At 33.0% G+C, this 21198-nt stretch overlaps 3 protein-coding genes across 5 annotated transcripts; all 3 read right to left on the reverse strand.

Annotated features, from left to right (window-relative positions):
* Positions 1 to 1289: 1289 nt before the first annotated feature.
* Positions 1290 to 6069, reverse strand: LOC103489468 (caffeoylshikimate esterase-like). Its single transcript, XM_008448667.3, has 2 exons — positions 5685 to 6069; positions 1290 to 3496 (listed from the first exon to the last, which is right to left on the reverse strand). Exon 2 carries the CDS (start codon positions 2370 to 2372, stop codon positions 1371 to 1373), a length of 1002 nt encoding a protein of 333 aa, XP_008446889.2. The 5' UTR covers positions 2373 to 3496; positions 5685 to 6069; the 3' UTR covers positions 1290 to 1370.
* Positions 6070 to 6817: 748 nt separating this feature from the next.
* PIP2-7 (aquaporin PIP2-7) lies at positions 6818 to 10499 on the reverse strand. The gene is given in 4 exon segments (NM_001393784.1): positions 6818 to 7140; positions 7246 to 7386; positions 9193 to 9488; positions 10143 to 10499. Coding segments are annotated over 4 exon segments (864 nt in total). The 5' UTR covers positions 10450 to 10499; the 3' UTR covers positions 6818 to 7020.
* Positions 10500 to 17022: 6523 nt separating this feature from the next.
* On the reverse strand, positions 17023 to 20796 carry LOC103489466 (mRNA-decapping enzyme subunit 2-like). Of its 3 annotated transcripts, XM_008448664.3 has the most exons (8): positions 20618 to 20789; positions 19922 to 20073; positions 19468 to 19595; positions 19281 to 19376; positions 18573 to 18725; positions 18203 to 18306; positions 18045 to 18112; positions 17023 to 17495 (listed from the first exon to the last, which is right to left on the reverse strand). In XM_008448664.3, the coding sequence occupies exons 1-8, from the start codon at positions 20695 to 20697 to the stop codon at positions 17332 to 17334; spliced, it is 945 nt and encodes a 314-aa protein (XP_008446886.1). In that variant the 5' UTR covers positions 20698 to 20789; the 3' UTR covers positions 17023 to 17331. The 3 variants fall into 3 exon arrangements, with proteins under 3 accessions (XP_008446886.1, XP_050946949.1, XP_050946950.1); XM_051090992.1 differs by lacking the exon at positions 18573 to 18725 and having other exon boundaries at positions 20618 to 20796; XM_051090993.1 differs by lacking the exon at positions 19468 to 19595 and having other exon boundaries at positions 19977 to 20073; positions 20618 to 20793.
* Between the last annotated feature and the right edge of the window lie 402 nt (positions 20797 to 21198).

Here is a 21198-nt window from a genome sequence, read left to right on the forward strand (position 1 = left end):
GTCAAAATTCAAAGCAAAATGTTATTTAGCTTAAGCAGTAGCAACTCGATCCCTGGATGTATAAAGATTTTGTAAAAATAAAATTAACAAAATTACAAGACATAAGATTCTATAGATCCGAAAAACACTAAAATCGTATTGCATAAGATTGAAGAATACTAGGAAGTACGAAATCCAAAGAAGACTAATGGCATAAGAAGTTCTTCAGATAGTAACACAAAACACCGATCGCTGTAAAGTAAAGCGGATCACACCAAATATACATACAGTAATAAACAAGAAACCACCGTTGAAGATCATCGAGTCGCATGTTCGAATAACTATTCAATTCACACATCAATAAAAACCACCGTCCACACTAAAATTGTCTTCAAAATAATACCTACTGCTGACAAAATGTATTCTAATCAAACCGAGCTAGATATTTAAAGCCAAAAATGGGTGATTAGGAATCATGAAAACTAGAAATCAGAAAAAAGAAGAAGCGATTAAATTGTCTGGAATGAAAACCACAGACTCGTGCAATTAATCGGAAAGAAAGATCTTACAGGTAGTTCGAAGCATGATAGTGATGCTACTCTTCTCGAGCAATTTCAAAGAACCACCAATTCTTCGCGCGCAATTTTGTCGCGTTCAGCTTGCTTCCAAGTTGCCTCTATATATAGCCCCACGGCTACCGTAATGGTCGCGTTTCGTTTACTATGAAATTCAAACGGCGCCGTTTTGCACAATGGGTTTTTTTTAATACGAACAATTGGGATAGGGGCAAGAGAGTGCGAAGCTTGTTTTACTAATTAGTTGAACTAAACACTAGCAAAAAGTTATTACATAGAAACTAACAATTTCTAAAATTTGGAGAACGAAAAACAATTATCCATTAACATACTGTTATTAATATGATTTATCTTCAAACTTTGAAAGAAAAAACTATTGGAGAGATAGAAATTTGTTGTTATCATTCAACTCATGTTTAAAAGTTATAAATTTATAGACTAATAGCAAACTATTACTCAATCAAGATTTGTTAGAAGTGTCAATATAATTTACTAAACAATCCAATCTTTGATTTCAAAGGGCAATCTTTCAATTAGTTAAATATTTTTCCCGTAAAATTAAGTTTGGGTTTATGTTAATTGGGATTACATTTCATTCTACAAGTTTGAAAAAAATTATACTATTGTCCTTTATTATTTGACATATTATTAAGCCATTAATTTATTTGTGGTGATTTGTGTAATCCTTAATTGATTTGGTGGCAATAAATAAAGGTAATTTTGTAGTACTAGAAATTTCCAGCCAAAACCCTCGAAACTAACCAACATTTATTAAAAAGCAACGTTAAATTGACATAATTGTGCTTCGGCGGTGGATCACTCTCCTCCGGCCGCCATGACAGAAACATCCCCGGCAACCCTACTTCGGAGCCACTCAACCATATCCCCAAATACAAGCTCCACATTCTCTTTAGGCTCGCCAATCAACTGATGCCACATACCCGGATATATCTTCAGCGTCTTATCTTTACTGGCGGCGCGTCGGTATAGCTCCTCCACGCACGCCGGATCGCAGATCACATCGTCGCCGCCGTGCGATATCAGTAATGGAACCTCCACCTCCTCGAACCTCTCCTGCAACTCTCTGCACACTCTCATAAGTTCCTGCGCGGTCGCCGCTCTAGGACGCGCCACCACGCGTCGGGGACTCGCCGTTGCAAGCTTCCGTTTCCAGTCAACTTTGAAAGAAACATCCGGTATTGATCCGCGCGTGGGAACCACGCGCCAAGTCGGAAGCAAAGCAGCAGCTAATGATAGAAAGTGCTCCAATGGCCATGGTGGTTTGAACTTGGGGCTGATTCCACACATGGCGCCGTTGAGAACAACGCCATTCCACGGTCGCGAGTTCTCGGTTGTCGATTTCTGACGGAGCGTGATGAGAAGGGCAATCGCGCCGCCCAAGGACTCCGAGTAGAGGAAGGAAGGTAAGGACGGCGCGTGACGCTCACGAAATGCATCGAAGAAGGAAATACAGTCTTCAACGACGGGGTTAATGTCAGGTATGTGATACTGAAGGCCTTCGGAGAATCCATGGCCTTGATGATCAATGGCACAAGTGATGAATCCGGCCTTGGTAAAATGGACGGCGGTAAGTTGTATGAACCAGCTAGATTCGCCGGTGAAGCCATGGACGATGGCGATGATTCCGATTGGGTTGATCGGAGGTTGAGGGATCCACCATTGAGTGAATAGTTTAAGGCCCCTGGAATTGGTGATGAATTCGGAGCCGTGAGTCACAGAATGACGAGCATAGAACTCATCGGCGGTGAGAGAGCCGAAGGGGCTCCGCTCGTCGGCGTCTTCGACCGGGTGAACCATTTGGCGGTCGGAGATTTTCAGTTCACAATGAAAGGTTGCGTTGATGTAGGAGGGAAAATTAGGAATGGGGAGTGAAAGTGATGAGATATTGGGTAGTTATTGAGGATATGGGAGGTGGTTGGGGATTCTTTTAATTGTTTGCGTTTTGGTGTTCTACTTCTGCCTAAGAACACTATCCGCATTTAATATTACTTTACTTCCAATAAATCATACCAATAATTTTCATGTAAAAAAAAATTACTGAATGTATTACCCAAATTTATGGTCACAATGTTAATTAGTTTGAAATTGATAGGAAGGGTGAATTGGCATTTTCATTCTTTCCTTCTCAATGGTCATTTATTTAAGAATGGTTTGGTTTGTGTTTTTGTGGCATTCTTTCTTGACAAAGAAACAATTTGTTTTAGTGATCAAAACATTTGTATCATCCAAACTGATGCTTTTCCCTAGGACCATGATGCAAAGTTTATTCAACTTAAACAAAGTTCATTATATAGACCTGCCTGACGTAAATAACGTGTTGGGTCTTTCAATGGTTTGGATATTGACTTTGAAGTTTGGAGGAAGGTACGTGGAATCTCTTGAATCCCTTTACCAAATCCTAAATCCAACTTTCTTATAGACATTAGGATCCTTAATAGACTTGGTAAAGAGTATATACCCTTCAAATCGACCACGATGTTCTCTGAGTGACCGATGAACTCCTTAAGTCAAGCTAAGTCTTCTGTAAAAATATCTTTTTCTGTACTTAATATACCGTACCTGATGATTTTATATCTAGGAAGATTTTCCAAATCTAGCTTTTACCAAGATAGAAGACGAATGTTTGAGAGAAGCTTTAATTTTTAGAGCGTGTCTAGACGAACTGAGATATGTAGGCAGCTTCTAGATCCAAGTTGACTGTATATACTATTCCTTGGTTATCGGTTTAACAATATCTTCAACCTAATGAAAAGAAAAGGAGATCAATATAGTGTTCATAATGCTAGAATTACCTGTCAATGGCTAAGACTACTATACAGTACACATAATGTAAATATCATCTGCATCAATCAGCTATCTTTATCAATTCCAAGCTTCTATTCTTCGTCAATATTACTGTTCTTCTTGGTCCGAGAGGCAAGCTGCACGAGCATGATGCTTATGTCAAAATGTTTGTAACACTTTTATTGTGAATTCTCTATATTCCTTAAAATGAATAAAATTTTCATAATAGAAGATGGATGTAACGAGAAAACAGTCTCTAGCTCGCCACAAATGGGTGCTTAATGAAAGATGTAACTTCAAGAAATAGCTGTCAATGGTAACTCGAGATTTTTCGCAGCATGAGTTACATATAATACATTGGTATTGTGATGAACTATGCAGGCCAAACAAATTTTAATTTAGTCTTTATGCTTCGATAAAACTTCATAAACACTCCTTATACTTTGAGAAATCATAGGGACTAAAAGCTAATTATAAACTGTAGGACCAAATTTGCAATATAACCGATTTAGTTAAAAAAAGCCATAATACCCAGTTTGAAAGAGATCTGAGAAGAAGGAAATCATCTCAGATGAATCATGAAAAAAGAACCATTCTCAACTATCAGAGAGAAAACGAACTTTTAAGTGTCATGACTGTTGGGAATATATATTAACATCTGGATAAAAAATATGTGTGTGTGTGTGTGTGTGTGTGTGTATGAACGTGTATATATATCAAGTCAAGTGCTAATTCAACATGGTATTTGAGCAAAAAAGTTTAAGTTCAAACTTTGAACAACTGAAATTCTTCTCCAATGATATTAGCAATCATTTGTTGGGTTTCATATAATTTTTAAACCTACAAGCAGTCAAGCACCAATTTAAGTTGTCAGATATAGTAATCGTTTAGTAATTACAATTCAAAGGATCTAGATGTTTTAGCAATCCATCAACCCAACAGCAACTTTATTACCTAATAGACAATTGTTCATGACATCGAACATGTATGAAATGGAACTTCATTGAAGGAATAGAATCTTAAACTACTCTTTAATCAAGAAAAAACAGTAAGACACTGCTGAAAATTTTCTACTTTTAAGAACTAGACAACGTTTGGCACCTTTTCATTTCAGAAAACTAAGAGCTTGTCTGAAGTGACTTTTTGAATGCTCAAAGGCCTTGTTTCAATGCAAATTTTTTGCATTAAGTTTTATTCAAAACGTATCATTTAAAGCCTTCAAAGCTTCCTAGTCCCTAGACTAGATTTCAAATGAAAAACTGCAAGAAACACCATGAAGCAATGAAAACCTCTCCTCTAAACCACAAAACCAAACTTTAAGAAATACGGCATCACTTTCAAGCTATGGCATTTGTATTACTCTTACTTGTCAACTAAAATTAGCTAGCCAACAAGTGAACTAATCAGGAAACAATTCCTGTTGGTTTGTATTAAAAGCAAATAGACACCAAATTATGTGGAAACCCGAGTAACACGAGGAAAACAGCGATCTGACTAGGGAAAAATAAATAGACAACAAGCTTATAACAAAAAATGAAAGAAAATTAGGGCAAATCTTTCCTAAGCCAAGTCCAGTAATTCTAACCGTTTGTACCTTCCTGTTCTCTATATGTTAGATCACTATTCAACTCAACAACTTAATCCAACTATAACAAATTAGTTCTTTTTAGTATACTCTTAACAATACCGAAATGCAACCAAAACTCTCAACCCCAACTATTAAAGCTATCATAGATATCGGTACCGAAATTTGATACCAACCGTAAACTTCAATTCTTGGAAGAAATTGAATGGTCACCTTGCAAAATAAAGAAAAACTCACAGACGGTCGACCGTAAAGCCATAGTACCTAACGGAGGCCAACTCTACCAAAAAAAGGATTATGTTGTTTTACTTTGGTACATGGGTTACTAGTGACATAAATCCGATAATTTACACAGCTGGTAGCGGCTAGATTAAGTACTTTGAAAGTTAATTAACTGAGGACCATTATGAAACTTAATTGAGCTCTTGACAACTAAAATACATCTGGAATTCTATACTCTCTAAGCGATAAATAATTTCTTTGTCGGAGTGTTGGTGGCCAACACCACACCGGTGTGGATTTTCCTCTATTTTGCTGGGCGATCATTTCATTTCAATTACAAATCCACAGTTGGTACTAAGTTTTTGTAAAAAAAAAAAAATTAAATAGACATTTTAAACCCAAAATTCAAGATCAATCCTCTCCTGAACTTAAAGTTAGGACCTAATCCGAAAACTGTATATGCAAGTCGAGTTTCATAAGATGATGATATTGAAAAGGGGGAAAGAAAAATTAATCACCTCCGCAGCAATAGCAGCAGTAACAACAGGAGAGAAGATGAAGGAGTTCTGAGAAGAATTCAAGTACTCGTTGACCAAAAGAAACTGAAGGAGAACGGTCTGAAGTTTCGCCGTCAGCAGCATCAGAAACGTTTTCTTTATCCAACAAGTTCTGTTTGCTAGAAGATTGGTGCTGATGCTTTTGGATTTTCATTCTGTGGAGGTTCCATTCCAACTTTTTGATGTAAGCATGCTTGAAAGAGTCTCTGATCCTTGTTGAAGGCCATAGATGCATCTTCCTGTCTCGATTAGAATGAACAACGAATAATGAAAGTGGACTTCCTATTTTGAATTTTGTAATTTGTATTAATTTTAGGGCAGTTTCTTTCTCTTTCTTTTTTTTCTTCCATTTGGTGAAGTTACCATTTTATCTTTCTTTTGTTTTACTTCCTTTTCTTCCTTCTACACCTATTTGAGACTTGTAATGCAAAAATTAGATTTTAATTTAGTTGATTTTGTTGTTTACATGCTTTCAAATTTGTAATCAAAATCTTCTAATCTTATTAAAAAATAAACGATGTTTAATTAGATTGAAGTTCGAAAATTACGTAACACTCGTTATCTTTACTATTAATTTCATCGTTAATAGTGCAAATATTAAATTTATAAATTTGTTGTACTTATTTTTGTTACTATTATTATTACCATTACAATTAGGGTTGACCAACAACGTTCAGGTAACGGTAATTAATTGTGACAAGTTTATAATTTTAGTATATGAAAACCCGAAACCACCTAAAATTTTAGATATAATCCTCCATGCATTTACATCTTATGCTTTCGAGACTCTACTATATCTTTTTTCGACACCTGAGGATCATACTAGCGTGGTTAAATTAGAGACATGGCAATGATGTCACTTATTATGACATTGTCCACTTTGATTTTAGTATCATCTTAAAAAACTTCATATCAATTGAGATAATTGTCTTTACATATATACCCAATATCATTCCTTATCTAACTAACATGAGAATGATACAATAAAGTAAGATTATGTTGTAAACGTCGGTAACCTTTTAATGTTGAAGAGAAAGTAGTAATCAAAGATTCACACACTATGTAACATAGGGATAGGATTGTTGGCCAACACAATAATTTAAGAACATAAAAAATGAACATTAGTAAGCCAAGTGGTTACATTACAAATTACAATACAACAAACTTAAAAAAGTTAAAATACTAAAAAGAAAGAAAAACAAACAATATTTAAACAATTGGCCCCAACGAAAAGTTAAAAAGAAAAAGAAAAAAAAAAAAAAAGCTTTAAAAGTGTCTTTTGCTTATGGAATGGCGATCAGACGGAGGGGTTGCTCCTGAAAGAGCCGAGAGCTTTGGCGGCGCCGGCCCTCAATATGAACTGGTGGTAGAACGCTGCGATGGCGGCTCCCACAAATGGCCCAACCCAGAATATCCACTACACAAAAGCCCAACCCAATGACACTTCGTTAGAATTTTAATGCAAAAAAACTGAAGAGAGAGAGAGAGAGAGAGAGAGAGAGAGAGAGAGAGAGAGACTAACATGGTCATCCCAAGGTTTTTCCCTATTCAAGATAACAGCAGGGCCGAAGCTTCTTGCGGGGTTGATGCTGGTGCCGGTGATGGGGATGGTGGCCAAGTGAACCATAAACACAGCAAACCCAATTGGGAGTGGAGCCAATACCTTTTTTAAGAAATTATTATTATTCAAAACAAAACAAAATTCATTAAAGTAATTAAAATTAATGTAATGTAACAAAGAACAAAAGCCAAAGAGACAGACATTTGAATTCAACAAGAAAATGATGAAAATTTAAACACATTCAATTAAACGGAGAAGGAAAAGAAAGCAAAGAATAGTTCCTGATAGAAGAATCTAATGACGAATCTCGAGAAGAGACAAAGAACACATAAATTCAAAGCTAAAAAACCTTAAGTCGAATAGAAACAAAAGAAAAAGAAAAAAAAATGGAAAGCTATAAACATTGACTAATAAAAAAAAGCGATAAGATGAGTCAAAAAGTGAATCATTTGTAACCAAAACTTGCAAAAAGTAAAAAGACAAGAAAACGTGATATTAAAGAGTTGGATCTCTAACAAACCCTCCTTTTTTTCAATGAGTTGATGCACAGCCAGAAGAGTGAAAAGTCAGTCTCGTGAAACCCCAACCAACAGTATTATAATATATATTACAAGTACATTTTTTGAAAAAAAAAAAAAAAAAAACCCAATAATTTACTAAAGATACTACTAAAGTTTACCCATTATATTGTTAAAAACAATATCCTTTCTTTCAAAAGTTACAATAGAATACATAAATCTCCATTGTTTTTACTTCAGAAACCACTCTAAAGTTGGTTTGTTTAACATTAATACACTCATAAACGTTATCTTCTTTATTCGAGTGGAACATTATTTGAACCTACTGATATGGATGAAAGGCAAAGTTGATGGGTAGTTTGTGACGTGTAATATAGGGAAGAAGAAGGGTGGATGCATGTGGGAGGGAATAATAAGGATTTAGTTTGGATGGAAGTGAAAATAACAAACAAAAGGAAAGTGTAAAGAGAGAAGATTGAAAAGGGAAAGATGTAGAAAAGAGGTAATTCTTTTAAAATGGGGAAAGAATATTATGACGTGTTCAAAGAAAGGTGACCAAAGAATGGTAAGGGAAGGGGCTTAATGCCCACGCTGCTGTGCTGATGCCTAAGATTTAAAACAGCTTTATTACATCAGAAACCACATTGAATGCTGTTCATACATGGGGAAAGAAAAAGCCACGTCCCCTTAGAAAGAAAGCATCGGGCCACAATATATGGAAATTTTGATGGCATTATTATTTTCTTGGGAAACAAATAAAGAGTTTTTTGGAATTTTAGGATCTCGGAAATTTTAAACTATTTGTCCTATTTCTTTCTTAGAGTATAAATTCAACAACAATATTTGGATTTCAATTTTCTATTATATTCATTGATATTTTTCTTAGTTTTAAGGCCATTTCTAATCGGGTTAACCAAATCTAAAAAGTATTGTATTGGTTTTGTTGTTTCATTGCTGCTTAGTATTAAATTAAAAAATTACAGTGACTAATATTTATAGCAACCACAAGTAGCAGATGAGGTGATGGGCTTTGAAACTGATTTGAATCTTTGTTTTATTAATAAAAATAAACTATGACAGTGAATAAGGGTAGCAGTTCTGTACTACTAAAAACAAAATATATATAATAATAACAAAGTTCAAAATAACAAACAAAAGACCCACAGACAAATGGATACATTCATACAAAAAGAGATTCAGCATAGCTACCCTGCTTGTAGATCAATGCATGTTCACCATTAACTATAAAAATATAAACACGCAAGTTAAGATTAATTATGAATTTAGCATACAACCTATATGTTTAATTATGCCCACTATACCAATTAAGAAAAATTATTATGAGACTAGAGTGGAAATTTTAAAAGATTAGAGGAAGAAGAGGACGTACAGGAACATGGGAGTCTCTGGCATTTCTCTTGGAATCGGTGGCGGAGAAGACGGTGTAAACCAAGATAAAGGTACCGACGATTTCAGCTCCCAAGCCGGTGCCTTTGGAGTAGCCATGGGCGAGTTGGTTCGCACCGCCGCCGTACTTGTTGTAGTAAGACTTTTGGAAGGCTTTTACTAGCCCCGCACCGCACACGGCCCCCAAACACTGAGCTATCATGTACGCTACTGCTCGCACTAACGACACTTTACGAGCCAAGAACAGCCCGAACGTCACCGCCGGGTTTATGTGCCCTCCTGCAGTTCATTGTCCCCCAAAAATATTTTAATCATTTTTAAAAATCACCCATTAAAATTTTCAAAAAATTATTTTGATTTTGATTACGATCTGATTTGTTTATATATATATATATATATATATATATATATATATATTAATGATCAATATTTTCTCATTAAACGAAGGAATAAAATAATCTACAGTGTATCATATTAAAGAACTCTGCTGTTTGAAGAAATATTTCAATGTTTCATCAGGAAGGAAAGCTAGAAAATAATAAAGGAAATTACAAAAATATATTCTGCTTTAAAAATACATTTAAACTATGCTTTTATTACCAAAAATTTACGAATATGTAGATTTTGAAAGAAGATTAATCTTCTTTGACTAAGTATGCTATTTTGTTTAACATTTTTTCCATATTAAATCTAACGAACTAGCCAACAAGACTAAACGGGTAGCTTAACGTAAGAACAAGAGGCGTCAAGAAGTGGTCTAGAGTTCAAATTCACAATTCGTATAAAAAAGTTCTAACAAAATATGTTTTTTACATAGACGTGGTGGCTACAATGTTATTCCTTGTTTTTTTTTACTCAAAGTAAGAATATGTGTAACGACCAAGATGTAAAATCGTTGATCACGTTGTTACACGTTCTAGATAATTAACGAACCTGAAATGCCAGCAGTGCAGTAGACAAGGACGAAGATCATGCCGCCAAAGGACCAAGCTATGCCGAGAATGCCGACCCCATCGCAAGCGTTGGTGCCGGGCTTGTTGGTATCGGTCTGGCTGTTGTAGCCGATAATAGTCAAGATAGTGACATAGAGAAAAAGAAGAGTGGCAATGAACTCAGCAATGATGGCTCTGTAAAAGGACCACTTGCCGAGCTCGGCGGCGTCGAAGAGCGGGGCCGGAGGAGGGTCGTGGTAGTCCTTTCCGGAGAACCCTCGCGCCGCCGTGACGTCGTCTTTGGCCATAGGGGGAGCAAAAAAGTAATAAGAAAAAGAGGAGGGGAAAGAGGTTTGAGCGAGGAAAAGAGGAAGGAGAGTGGGGGATTTATATGGGGAGGGATGGGTGTGTATTGTCCTTGAAGTAATTTATTATTTTCTACGTTGTTTTTTCTTTTAATTATTCTTCTTTGGAAATCAAATTTATATTGTTTAATAATTAGTTTCCATTTTATATAAGCTAAGTATCCTTTTTCGTGGCTTATTTTATAAGTTAAATTACAATTTTTTTAAAAAATTGATATAATGTATCTAATGGATTTTGAAATTTTAATTAAAAAAAAAAGTGTTGTTGTGTTCAAAAAGATTCTTCAAAATTTAAAAGTGTATAATAATTTTGATTTTGACATTTATAAGACTATGCAATTAAAGTCTTTTCAATTTTACAAAGACCCGAGTTTTTGTACTTTCGAAGATGTAAAAAATGTTCGTAAAAGTTTTAGACGCAAAAGTAGTTCACTTCAAATAATTTTAAATGTTTGGGACATTGATTCTCAGATTGTGTTATGTTAGGTTGATAAAAAAAGAAAAAGAAAATGATCCACCTACCTTTCGATTTGATTAATGATTAGAAAAAGTTTACTATGTTGTTATTTGCTTAAACTTAATATTTTTCATCAACTTATTTGCGATAGTTTCACCCATTATTTTCACCTATGACGATTAACAGCTCACTTAATTATTCTTCTTAGTAATTTAGTATACATAAAATTTATAAGTTGGAAACTAAACTTAAAACCAACCTCATGATTTTCTTGGGGTTCTTTAAATGCTTTCTATAATCATCATATTTAGCTAATATATTGTGATATTACACAGTAAACACTATTTTAAAACTATACATATTTGCTATTTGACATTTATTATTTTTTACTCTTTGTTTTAGTGTTTATTATTTTTTTATCAAACTAAAATAATCAAATCATTGACTCTCGAATGTATTTTCAAAGGTTGGTTCAACTTTACAAGGCAAGAAATAGTATATATATATATGTATAGGATTTTGTCACGCTATAAAATGAGTCATAGTTAAACCTAGTCATAATCTTTTTCAATGAATTCTAAATAGCCATAAATCTTAAGATGTCTACGTTAAAATCAAAGAGTTGGAATTTACAGCATATAGTTAAAATGACTAAATTGTTTTTTTTTTTCTTATTGTAATTCGAATAATTACGTTCAAAAGTTGAAAGAATAAATCTCTACGTTTTAAAACTCTATAAATTAACCAACGTGAGGGGTGTTGGCAAATGGGTTTGAAATTATGAGGAGACTGTTGGGTTAGAAAACCAAATCGGTCTGTTGGGCAGTTGGAACGAAATATGGAGACGATGAAGAAACCATATCACGGGCTTGAAATATGTTATATAAGGTAGCAGGAAAAGAAAGGAGAATGAAGAGAGTAGGGGCCGGTGGGGGGGAAGGGGAGGGTATGGGGGGATGAGAGTCGTAAGAGATCATAAGGGTACGGCAGCCCCTCCAGATAAAAGGACACTGTCCTCTATCTCAAAGCGGTCATCGTCACGTCCTTCACTCAACACACACACACGCTTTCCTAGACCAATCCCTTCAGTCAAACATCGACTACACCTTCTTCATCTGGACGGCTTTGATTTCTCCCCCTCCCTACACGTGGCCCCTTTTCCTCTCTCCACGACCCCCTCTCGTATTATTGCTACCTAAATAAAATTAAATGCTTACCAACTTAATTAAAAAGTTAAAACCAAGTACTCACCTACTTCTCTTGCTCCTATTTTTATTTTGACCCAAATTGCAAAAATCACTAACATGAAATTTGGTAAAATTCTATTAATAACGTTTGAATAATGCTATTTTCAAACAAATTACCAAAAAAATGTTAAGTTTTATTTATTTTCTTTTTCTATTTCATTGAGCTGAGTCTTCATTTTATTTTATTTTCATTTTTATTCTTTTATCGTCGTTTTAAAATAATATATTTTAAAAATAATTTTTATTTAAGAAAATAAATACATTTTATTTTTCTCTCTTACACGAACACAAATCTATTTGTTTTACAAAAACCAAATTTATTGTTATGGAAACCTATTAAAAACATACGTTCTTTACATTTTTAAATTAATGAAATTTCGTTCTAACTTTTTTTTTTTCTAATTTATGTTTACGTTAATTTTCTAATTTATGAATATTTACAAATCTTAAATTTATAGTAAATCTTTTTAATTGAAAAATAATTAAATATGAAACAAAACGTCTAATACAATAATTTAATAATATAAATCAAAATAATTAAATACGAAATAGAATCTCTCGTCCAACCCTACTTTTGTAATAAGTTTCAAAACAACGTTATTTTAGTAAAATATCCATGCAAATCTCTCTTAAAAATTAATTGATTCCATTTTTGTCACTGAGATATTATTCAACTATATGAAAAATATTACGAAAATTGGTAGTAAAAAAAAAATACAAATAATATTTTAAGAGTTTATTGAAAGAGGGAAAAGGCTGTAGGGTTGTCCGTACTGAATTATTTGCAGCAAAGTGCAGAAATTATAACGTACAAATCGGAGAATAGTAATATCTTTATGTTCGGACAGTAATATCCAAAATATTATTTTTATTTCTTTATTTTTTTATTTTAAATTTAATAACCTTAGTAATATATGTTTTTTTAGGAAAAAAAATACAAATAAAATCTTCGAAATATATTGTTTACTTCTAGACAAATCAGAGCCAACTATTTTCTTTGCCAGAAGAAAATAATTTTCACGTGGGTAATTAATGATACAATATTTTATTTTATTATTCTTCTCAATAATAAAATAAATATCTGCAATAATTTATCTATATATTTTTAATGTTGGAATCCAATATTTTTTGGGAATATTAATGAATTAAGAAACTTTAGTCCATGATAAGTTCGTATTTCATGTGTTTATTAAGAAAGTGGCGCGTTAGTTGCTAATAAGGAACAAATCACATTTATTAATTATCCCTATGTAATTATTTATTTGTATTTTTACAAATATAATTGAAGAGAATATACGAGTTCTTTTCAAAAGTGACAACAACAATTCTAAAAACATAAAAAAACTCACATACTCACAATACCCGATCGTTTAGATTTGACTAAATATTCTTTTGGTACATGATCGTTTAGATTTAGGGTTTAGGGTTTAGGGTTTAGGGTACATGATCGTTTAGATTTTACTTTATGTTCGTTTGTTTTTTATGTACACGACGATCGTTTAGATTTGACTGTTTTTTATACATGATCGTGCTATCCAAATCTAAACGACATTTTTTTCAATATCTTTTATATTTAGTATACGATCTTGAACAATCAAATAACGTTTGGATAAAAAAAAATTAAATCTTTTATATTTGATACACGATCTTCAACCAAATAAAAATTTGGAGAAAAAAAAAGACGATGAAAAAAAAAGTCAAATTACAGAGGAATAAAAGAAGAAATACACGATAAAATGTTACACATATCGTAAATATTTTACCAATTTATTTATTGTATTTATGAAAATTATCCAAAACATATCTCTACTTGATATAAGTTTATTCGAGACTTTAACAAAAAATTTTGGACCAAATAATAATAATAATAATAATCTAAAGCATTGAAATGTTTTTTGGGATATCATAAATTATTGGCAGAATGAGCATATGTAGATGAAATATTTATTTTTTATTAAAAAGAATATTTTGTTGGTAATGGTGAAGAAGAGGAAATTATAATAATTTGAGATGAGAAATGTAATGAGTACTATATATATAACATCTATTCTATATAATGGTGTGCCAACCAAGAAGTGAAAAGCAAGAAAGCATACAAGGATTATTATTCCAAATGCTTAATTCTCACCATATGCACTTGTCTTCTCATATCTTTCCTTTTTCCAAAAGAGCCTTCTAATATCAGTTAGACAGCTATTTTTCTAGATGTTAATATATACACATAAAATTAATCCATAAACTTCAATAAATACCATTTATATTGTTGGTCTCGATCGTTTCTAAGTATGTCTTAGATTGTAACATTTCTTACGTAAATTTTGTCATTAAATAATCAAATTTGACAATTTAACGTGAGCTTCGATTTATTTTCAATTATGGTAAAGTTAACAAAATGTGACTTTTTTTTTATTTATGAAATAAAATAATTATTAGATTGCCTCTTTTTATTTATGATGAATTGTTATTTCATTGAGGTATAGCGACAAAATCCTCGTAGAATAAAAATTGAAAATGATGGCTCAACAAATGATTTCTGCTTTTGGTTTTTCTAAAAATACACAACACTTCTTTTCGTCTCTAAATTTTGTCTCTTCAATTCTTTGATTTTTGAATTTCAAAATGTTGGGAATTTATTTCCAACATTCTGAATTTAAATTTAATTTAGATCACAAATTTAAAATGTTTGTTTTTATTTGTTCTTACATTTAAGAATTTACACCTTAATTTTGGAGGAAAAAGTGTTATCTCTGTTTTTTTTTTTTTAAAATATTAGTGCATTTAGTAAAATTTTCAAATACTTGTTAACGTCCCGTATTCAAATTAATTTTGATATCAAATACGCCTCTATTTAGCATATGTACTAATTTAATATTAAATTTGATGTATATGGTGTATCAAAATTAATTTAAACATTCTATTATACGTAAATAGTGACCTTTTGTTATATTTATAAATTTTTCAAAATTTTTATTTTTAGTATGTAATTCAATAGTCGAAAAATAAGAGCAGATAATTTTGAATGGAGACATACATACTTTTCTAATTTAATATGTAAGAATTTTCTTACCCATTGTTGAAAAAAGTATATTTAGATTTTATATAAACATTAAATTTAAAAACACAATGCATTAAAAATGAGAAAAGAACTAATGCATGCATGGCAATTATGAATTATGATCAACTTTCAACAATTTGTCAACGTCAATATCGATATTTTCTACCATAACCAAAAACCAATGAAAAAGAAAGGTGAAATTTTTGAGTTATCTATTTCCTTTGGGACGATGAATCTTCTTAATAAAAATTGATAAGTAGTGTATCTTGGAATTCATAAGAGGTTTACTTATTTGTCTTTGTATCGTTCCATTCGATCTTTTAGGTCCTTACTTTACCTCACAGTTGTGTCATGATGTCCTTAAAGCCTATATGCGATGGATAAACTCCTTTAACCATGTCATATTTACTTATTGAAGAAAAAGGAATGGTTAATTACACAAAAGAAATAAGTTTCTAATTTCCACACAATATAATTATACATTTTAAACCCAAATTATGTAAGTAGAGAAATTAGAATGGTTAAATCATCGATTTACCAAAAGGTTTAAATTGACGAAACAACGGTCCAATAATAATATGCCTTAATATCACCTATTATTCTACAAATTTAAGTCGATGGATGAAAAACTAATTTAAACTAAAACTGTGGGTTAATTTTATTTTCATCGTCTTTTGTTTGCTTGGTTTGAATAAGAGAGGCTAAAGTATCCAAACCAAAGTTATGATTGTTAATGCAGATATTTAGTAATGTGGTGTCATAAGTCTGACTTTAGAACGTAAATGGAGAAAATAATTGGTGAAATTATTGGGTATGATATTTTATTTGAAATAATGACCGTTGACTGGAGGATCAGAGTCATTGCCAAAAATCAAAAATTGGAATAAGAAAATGGAAGGTTTAAAAACATGGTGGAATATTTCATTTGGCACGTTTTTATGTGGATGAGTTAATATTGGAAAAAGCAAAAATTAGAAAGAAAGAAAGAAAGAAAGAAAATGCTCAAATACACGTTTTTTTTCTTAAATTTTTACTCATTTTCTCAATGTGTTATTTGATGGAATGATTTGTCACCGACGCATTTGGTTTTTGAGTTGGAAATCGCCCTATTCGTAAACAAATTATTTTTTTGAGTAAATTTTAATATATGTTTCATTAGAATTCGTTTTACACGTTAATGTAGGACTTTTTTAGTATAAAGATTAATGTAAATTAGATAAAAGAGAATAAAGTAGTCGGCATCAATTTTCATTAAATTTAAGATCTTTTTGAGAAAAAAAAGTATTTAGAAAATTTTCAATTATATGAAATTGAAGGAAAATAACTACAAATTACTACAAAAAGGACGATTCGACTTATAGTTTAAATTGGTATAATTATTGACTTAAAATTTTAATTCATTGATCTCAAAGGGTAGGAAATAAATTAATTACATTTTGTATATGTCAGCTTGTTGAAGAAAATTGGATTATAGGAATGATATAATTCACCTTGAAACTTCTTATTCATAGCACTTATATCATATAAAAAATGACAAAATCTTAATGTAATATATTCAGTAATTATTGACTAATGTGATAGTCAAGCGTTTCACGACATAAACGAGCCGACGATATACTAAAACGACCTAAAACAATGTGAATGTGGCAGTTGCTACACAAACATTGGCACCAAAATCATTCCTAATTTTTACCCAAATTAGCCCCCCGAAATAACTTTTGAAACATGGTCTAAGGAAAAATGGCAACTCTCGAAAGGAAACGAGAAAAGGGTACTTGCACCAGCTATGAGCGGTGAGTTAGAATTATTCAAAGTGCTGTGAGTTAGAACCATATCTCCTATGTTGTTATTCTATACAACCAAAAACCAGATAAGTAAAATCGCTAAACGGATCTGTACATGATCTACATTTAAAGTCAAGAACAAAACCAGACATATATGCACAATATTACCTAAATGTACTACACAATAATAATAATAATAAAAAGAAAAAAAGAAAAAAAGAAAAGAAAACGAAGTGAAACCGAGCTACCAGCCGTAGTGCAATATGCATTCCTTGTTGAAATTCATGCAGCAAAAGCACTTTCCATAGCCTGCAAGATAGAGGCTGTGTCGAATTTGAAGTTTTTGAGGCTTCTTCCAGGATCAGAATCCAATTTAATCGGCTGGTTGTCGAAAATGATTGAGCTATTGCTCATCGAGGTATTCTTCACCTTCCACATGGTGTATCCTGAGTGGAAAGCAACAATTTATAGCTGCTTTAATAGAGCTCATTGGCAAAGAATGCGAGAAAGTTGAGAGGCTTAGTGTTTTGCAAATCGGATTAATAGAACAAAGGAATAATGCGTATAATTTTGATGGATGGTAACTTCAGTTTCTTGTTAATATAGTGGCTATGGCAACAATAGTATCCAGATTTCGGAACCTCGCCTACAGGCATGGCTCTAGTAGATCTGTTGGAAGATGTATGCTTCCATTATTTTCCTACGACTTCCACAATGTTACTAAATAAAAGTATACCTCATGTTACGAAATCCTTCCTAAGAGACCTAATATAATAGGAGACTCAATCCAAACAAGTAAAAACGAATTCTTGTTTTCAATTTTTCATCTAAGATATTCTTCATGACAATTGTTATTTACCTGTTTTCCTTTTCCATTTTGATTTTGAAGGTTACATTTGTTTGATAAAACCACTCGTGATAGTTCATATGTCTAGGAAACTTTTCTTGTGTTACTAATTCCCTTTTAAAGAATTTGCAAGTTGCAAACAGATTACCTTTCACAGGCATGTCAAAGTTAGGAGCCACGGGTGGCTGATGCTTCAAAATCCATGATCTTAATGACCTGAAATTTAAAATTGTCGAATCCATTAAACATAAATTAATTTCTAACTGCGTGAAGAAAACATCAAGAAAACTACACACTGATGCTTACTCCAAGAAAGGAGCCACCATGTAAAGCTTAAGGCCAGTGATGCCATGAGATATCACATCATCACTCACAGGTAGAAGGTCGTCAAGTCGATGCCACGCAATTTCCTGCTTTCAAATTACATATCCATTATACATTGTGCTTCACAAGACTCAAAAATCAGCATTAGAGCAATACAATTTCTTAAGAGGAACGAACACAATAAATTAAAGAACCTTTAAAATCATATCAACCAACGCATTGTCAATGAAGTATATATGTATATACAAACATCACAAATATTAACGAAAAAGGTAGGAAAGAGTGCAAACATAGCTTTGAACCGAATAGAATCAGCCTTAAAGTGATAGAAAAACGAAGAAGGAAGACATACACTGATCTCTTTTTTAGTAAGAGGCGCAAAGGCAGTATCATTTTTCACCCCAGCTATAATGTAGAGCCGCACTCTCTGTTGTCCAAACATCACTTCAATAAAATCTTCTTTGATAAGGAACGGTGTAACATCAAAACCAGTTTCCTCTAAAACCTACATTCTCAATGCAAAATATATTCCATGGTGAGATAAGAGCCGAAGCACCAACTTGATTTGATACAGACATAGGTAATTCAGTTGAAGCCCGGAAGCGACAAAACCTCCTTGATGCTCTTTTTTGCTTGATACAAATAATATCAGATGAAAAACAACCAGTTCGAGCCCATAAACCTGAAGCTTTGTGCCATAGGAGGAAATACGATAAGATAACCATTTACAGTCCAGGAACTACTATTTCACCCTCCTTTCCATTATAGATAGTGACTCTTTGGAAGGGCACTTTCGCTGTGATATTATGGTATCACGGGAGAGAAATAAGGGAAGAGTAGTCGTGAGGTCTTGGGAGGAACTTTGGGCCTTACAGAGGTTCAATGCTTCCCTTCGAAGCTTTGTACCAAAAGATTTTAGAGTTTTTTTCCTCTCTCGTGGTTTATGTATTTTCTATAATATTTTCATACTCAATTAATTTTTTCTCAATAAAAGTTGGCATTTTCAAACACGAAATACTAATTACTGTGATCAAAGTCCAAAATAAGAAAGAAAAATTACTTCTCTAATAGCACAGGCATGATCTTCTTCGTCCTTGCTCTTTTTTCCACGAGGAAAACTCCAGCTTGACCCCTTCCATCCCTTCACTAGTAAGCACTGTTTGGTTGAGAAAGAAAAGAAGGCACAAATAGAGTATAAGTACTCCTCACAGCTACCATCTTTTTAATAATAACAAACCAAAACATACCCTCTCAAAGGTTTCATCCAAAATAATTCCCCCAGTGACAGGAACTCGAAGCTTATAAGACGTGAAGTCCTTAAATATGTCGTCTATGTGGGGCACATATGGTTTCAAAACATCACAACTACTAAATACTGTAGAAGATTAAGGGAAGACAAAGATATCCAGGAAAAGTAGCATAAGAAAATAAGAAAGCATTATGCAACCATACAGAGATACCATAAATTCAGACTTATAAGTGAAAGTACGGGTTTGACAGACTCAAAAATATGTTATGTATGTGTGGGTGCATAAACAGTTTACCACAAATTGAGATGGTATAATCAAGTTACTCACAGGCTAAATAAATAAATAATAAAATTAATAAATAGAGTTGCATTTATTTACCATAGAAACAGAACATTGAAAACAACATCCAAGCACATTGTTAAGGTAATGGATTACATGATGCTTAGGATACACAATGAAGTGAACTCCTTCAAATTGAAGGACTTCAGTGAAGGATTGTTTTCTACCGAGTTGTCTTCGTAGAACCAATGGGCATATTCAACTAGAAACAAAATCCTCTCAAATGATTGTAGATCTTCCTTTGGCACATTTAAGACAAATCGGCTGCATATGAGGGAAAAAGAAGGCATCAAAATGACACCTCGACATGGGTGGCTTAATATGACCAACCATAGTCCCGCCAAGCATGAGTAAAAGCAAAGATGAAGAAAAGGGGGCAGTATATTTCATTTAACTTCCTGACTTCAAGAAAAGGTGTTGGTTAATTGAAAACTACAACTCCACAAGGTGAAAAACAACACTAACATAGCATCTCGAACCTAAAAAAAAACCATTTTAATTCTAACTAATGAAAACATACTTTTCCACATCCAACATTAATAGTTGACAATGAAGGCTCCATCTGATATTCATCTAGTTTTTTATTTTCTTATTTTAAATCAAACTTATAAAAACTACTTCTACCTATGACTTTCTTTATTTTGATATCTACATACGACAATCAGGTGGAGAAATAAAAAGAAAGATAGTTAGAATAAACCAGCTCGTATCAAATTTAGCTAAAAACCGTAAGATCTCTACATCTAACAAATAAATAGCTCACAGCAAAACGTAATCAAATAGAGAGAAACAGAAACAAAGCGCGTACCTGCAAAGATCATCGAGAAGTTCTTGGGGTGGAAGGCCGTTCTTGACGGGAGCGTTAGAGGGCAGATGGAGGCTGGCCATGGCTATGTGGTACGATGAAGATCGCCAAAAGGAATCTACTGTCTACACTCTGCTCATCTTTAAGAGCTGTTTCAGTTCATTTCGCCAAGTCGAAAGATATCTATGGGGACTGAGCCGACACGTCGTCACATTCCCGCGATCGTCTTGGACTTTTTTCCTCCTGGCCGACGAGTCGAATTGAAAAAATAGTTTGGCCCGTTTTTTGTTGCTAGTGGGCCGACCGGAAATTTTGTCAGGCCCATTTCTATTTCGGATTCTTTATTTAAAAAAATAGTTTTTTTTATATCAAAATATTTACAAAGTATACAACAATTTCGAAAACAAAAAAAACTAACAGATCCATAATATAAAATACCCAAACTACCCCAGTCAATACAGGATACATAATCGTATAGACTTTGATACACGATCTCGAGTATACCATATCCTGATAAGTACCGAGATGAAAGAATTTTTCCTTAAGTAATTGCTTCTTCTCTCGGATCTTAGTGGTATCGAGAC

Source organism: Cucumis melo, chromosome 10 (assembly GCF_025177605.1).
Source record: "Cucumis melo cultivar AY chromosome 10, USDA_Cmelo_AY_1.0, whole genome shotgun sequence".
Classification (NCBI taxonomy): domain Eukaryota; kingdom Viridiplantae; phylum Streptophyta; class Magnoliopsida; order Cucurbitales; family Cucurbitaceae; genus Cucumis; species Cucumis melo.

Excerpts from the sequence above, each read along its gene's own strand:
- LOC103489466 (XM_008448664.3), bottom strand. The coding sequence starts at position 20,697 with ATGGCCAGCCTCCATCTGCCCTCTAACGCTCCCGTCAAGAACGGCCTT. Across the intron at positions 20,074-20,617 it reads CTTCTCGATGATCTTTGCAG|CCGATTTGTCTTAAATGTGC; the intron begins GTACGCGCTTTG and ends CCTCATATGCAG. Across the intron at positions 19,377-19,467 it reads TGGATGAAACCTTTGAGAGG|TGCTTACTAGTGAAGGGATG; the intron begins GTATGTTTTGGT and ends TCAACCAAACAG.
- LOC103489468 (XM_008448667.3), bottom strand. The coding sequence starts at position 2,372 with ATGGTTCACCCGGTCGAAGACGCCGACGAGCGGAGCCCCTTCGGCTCT.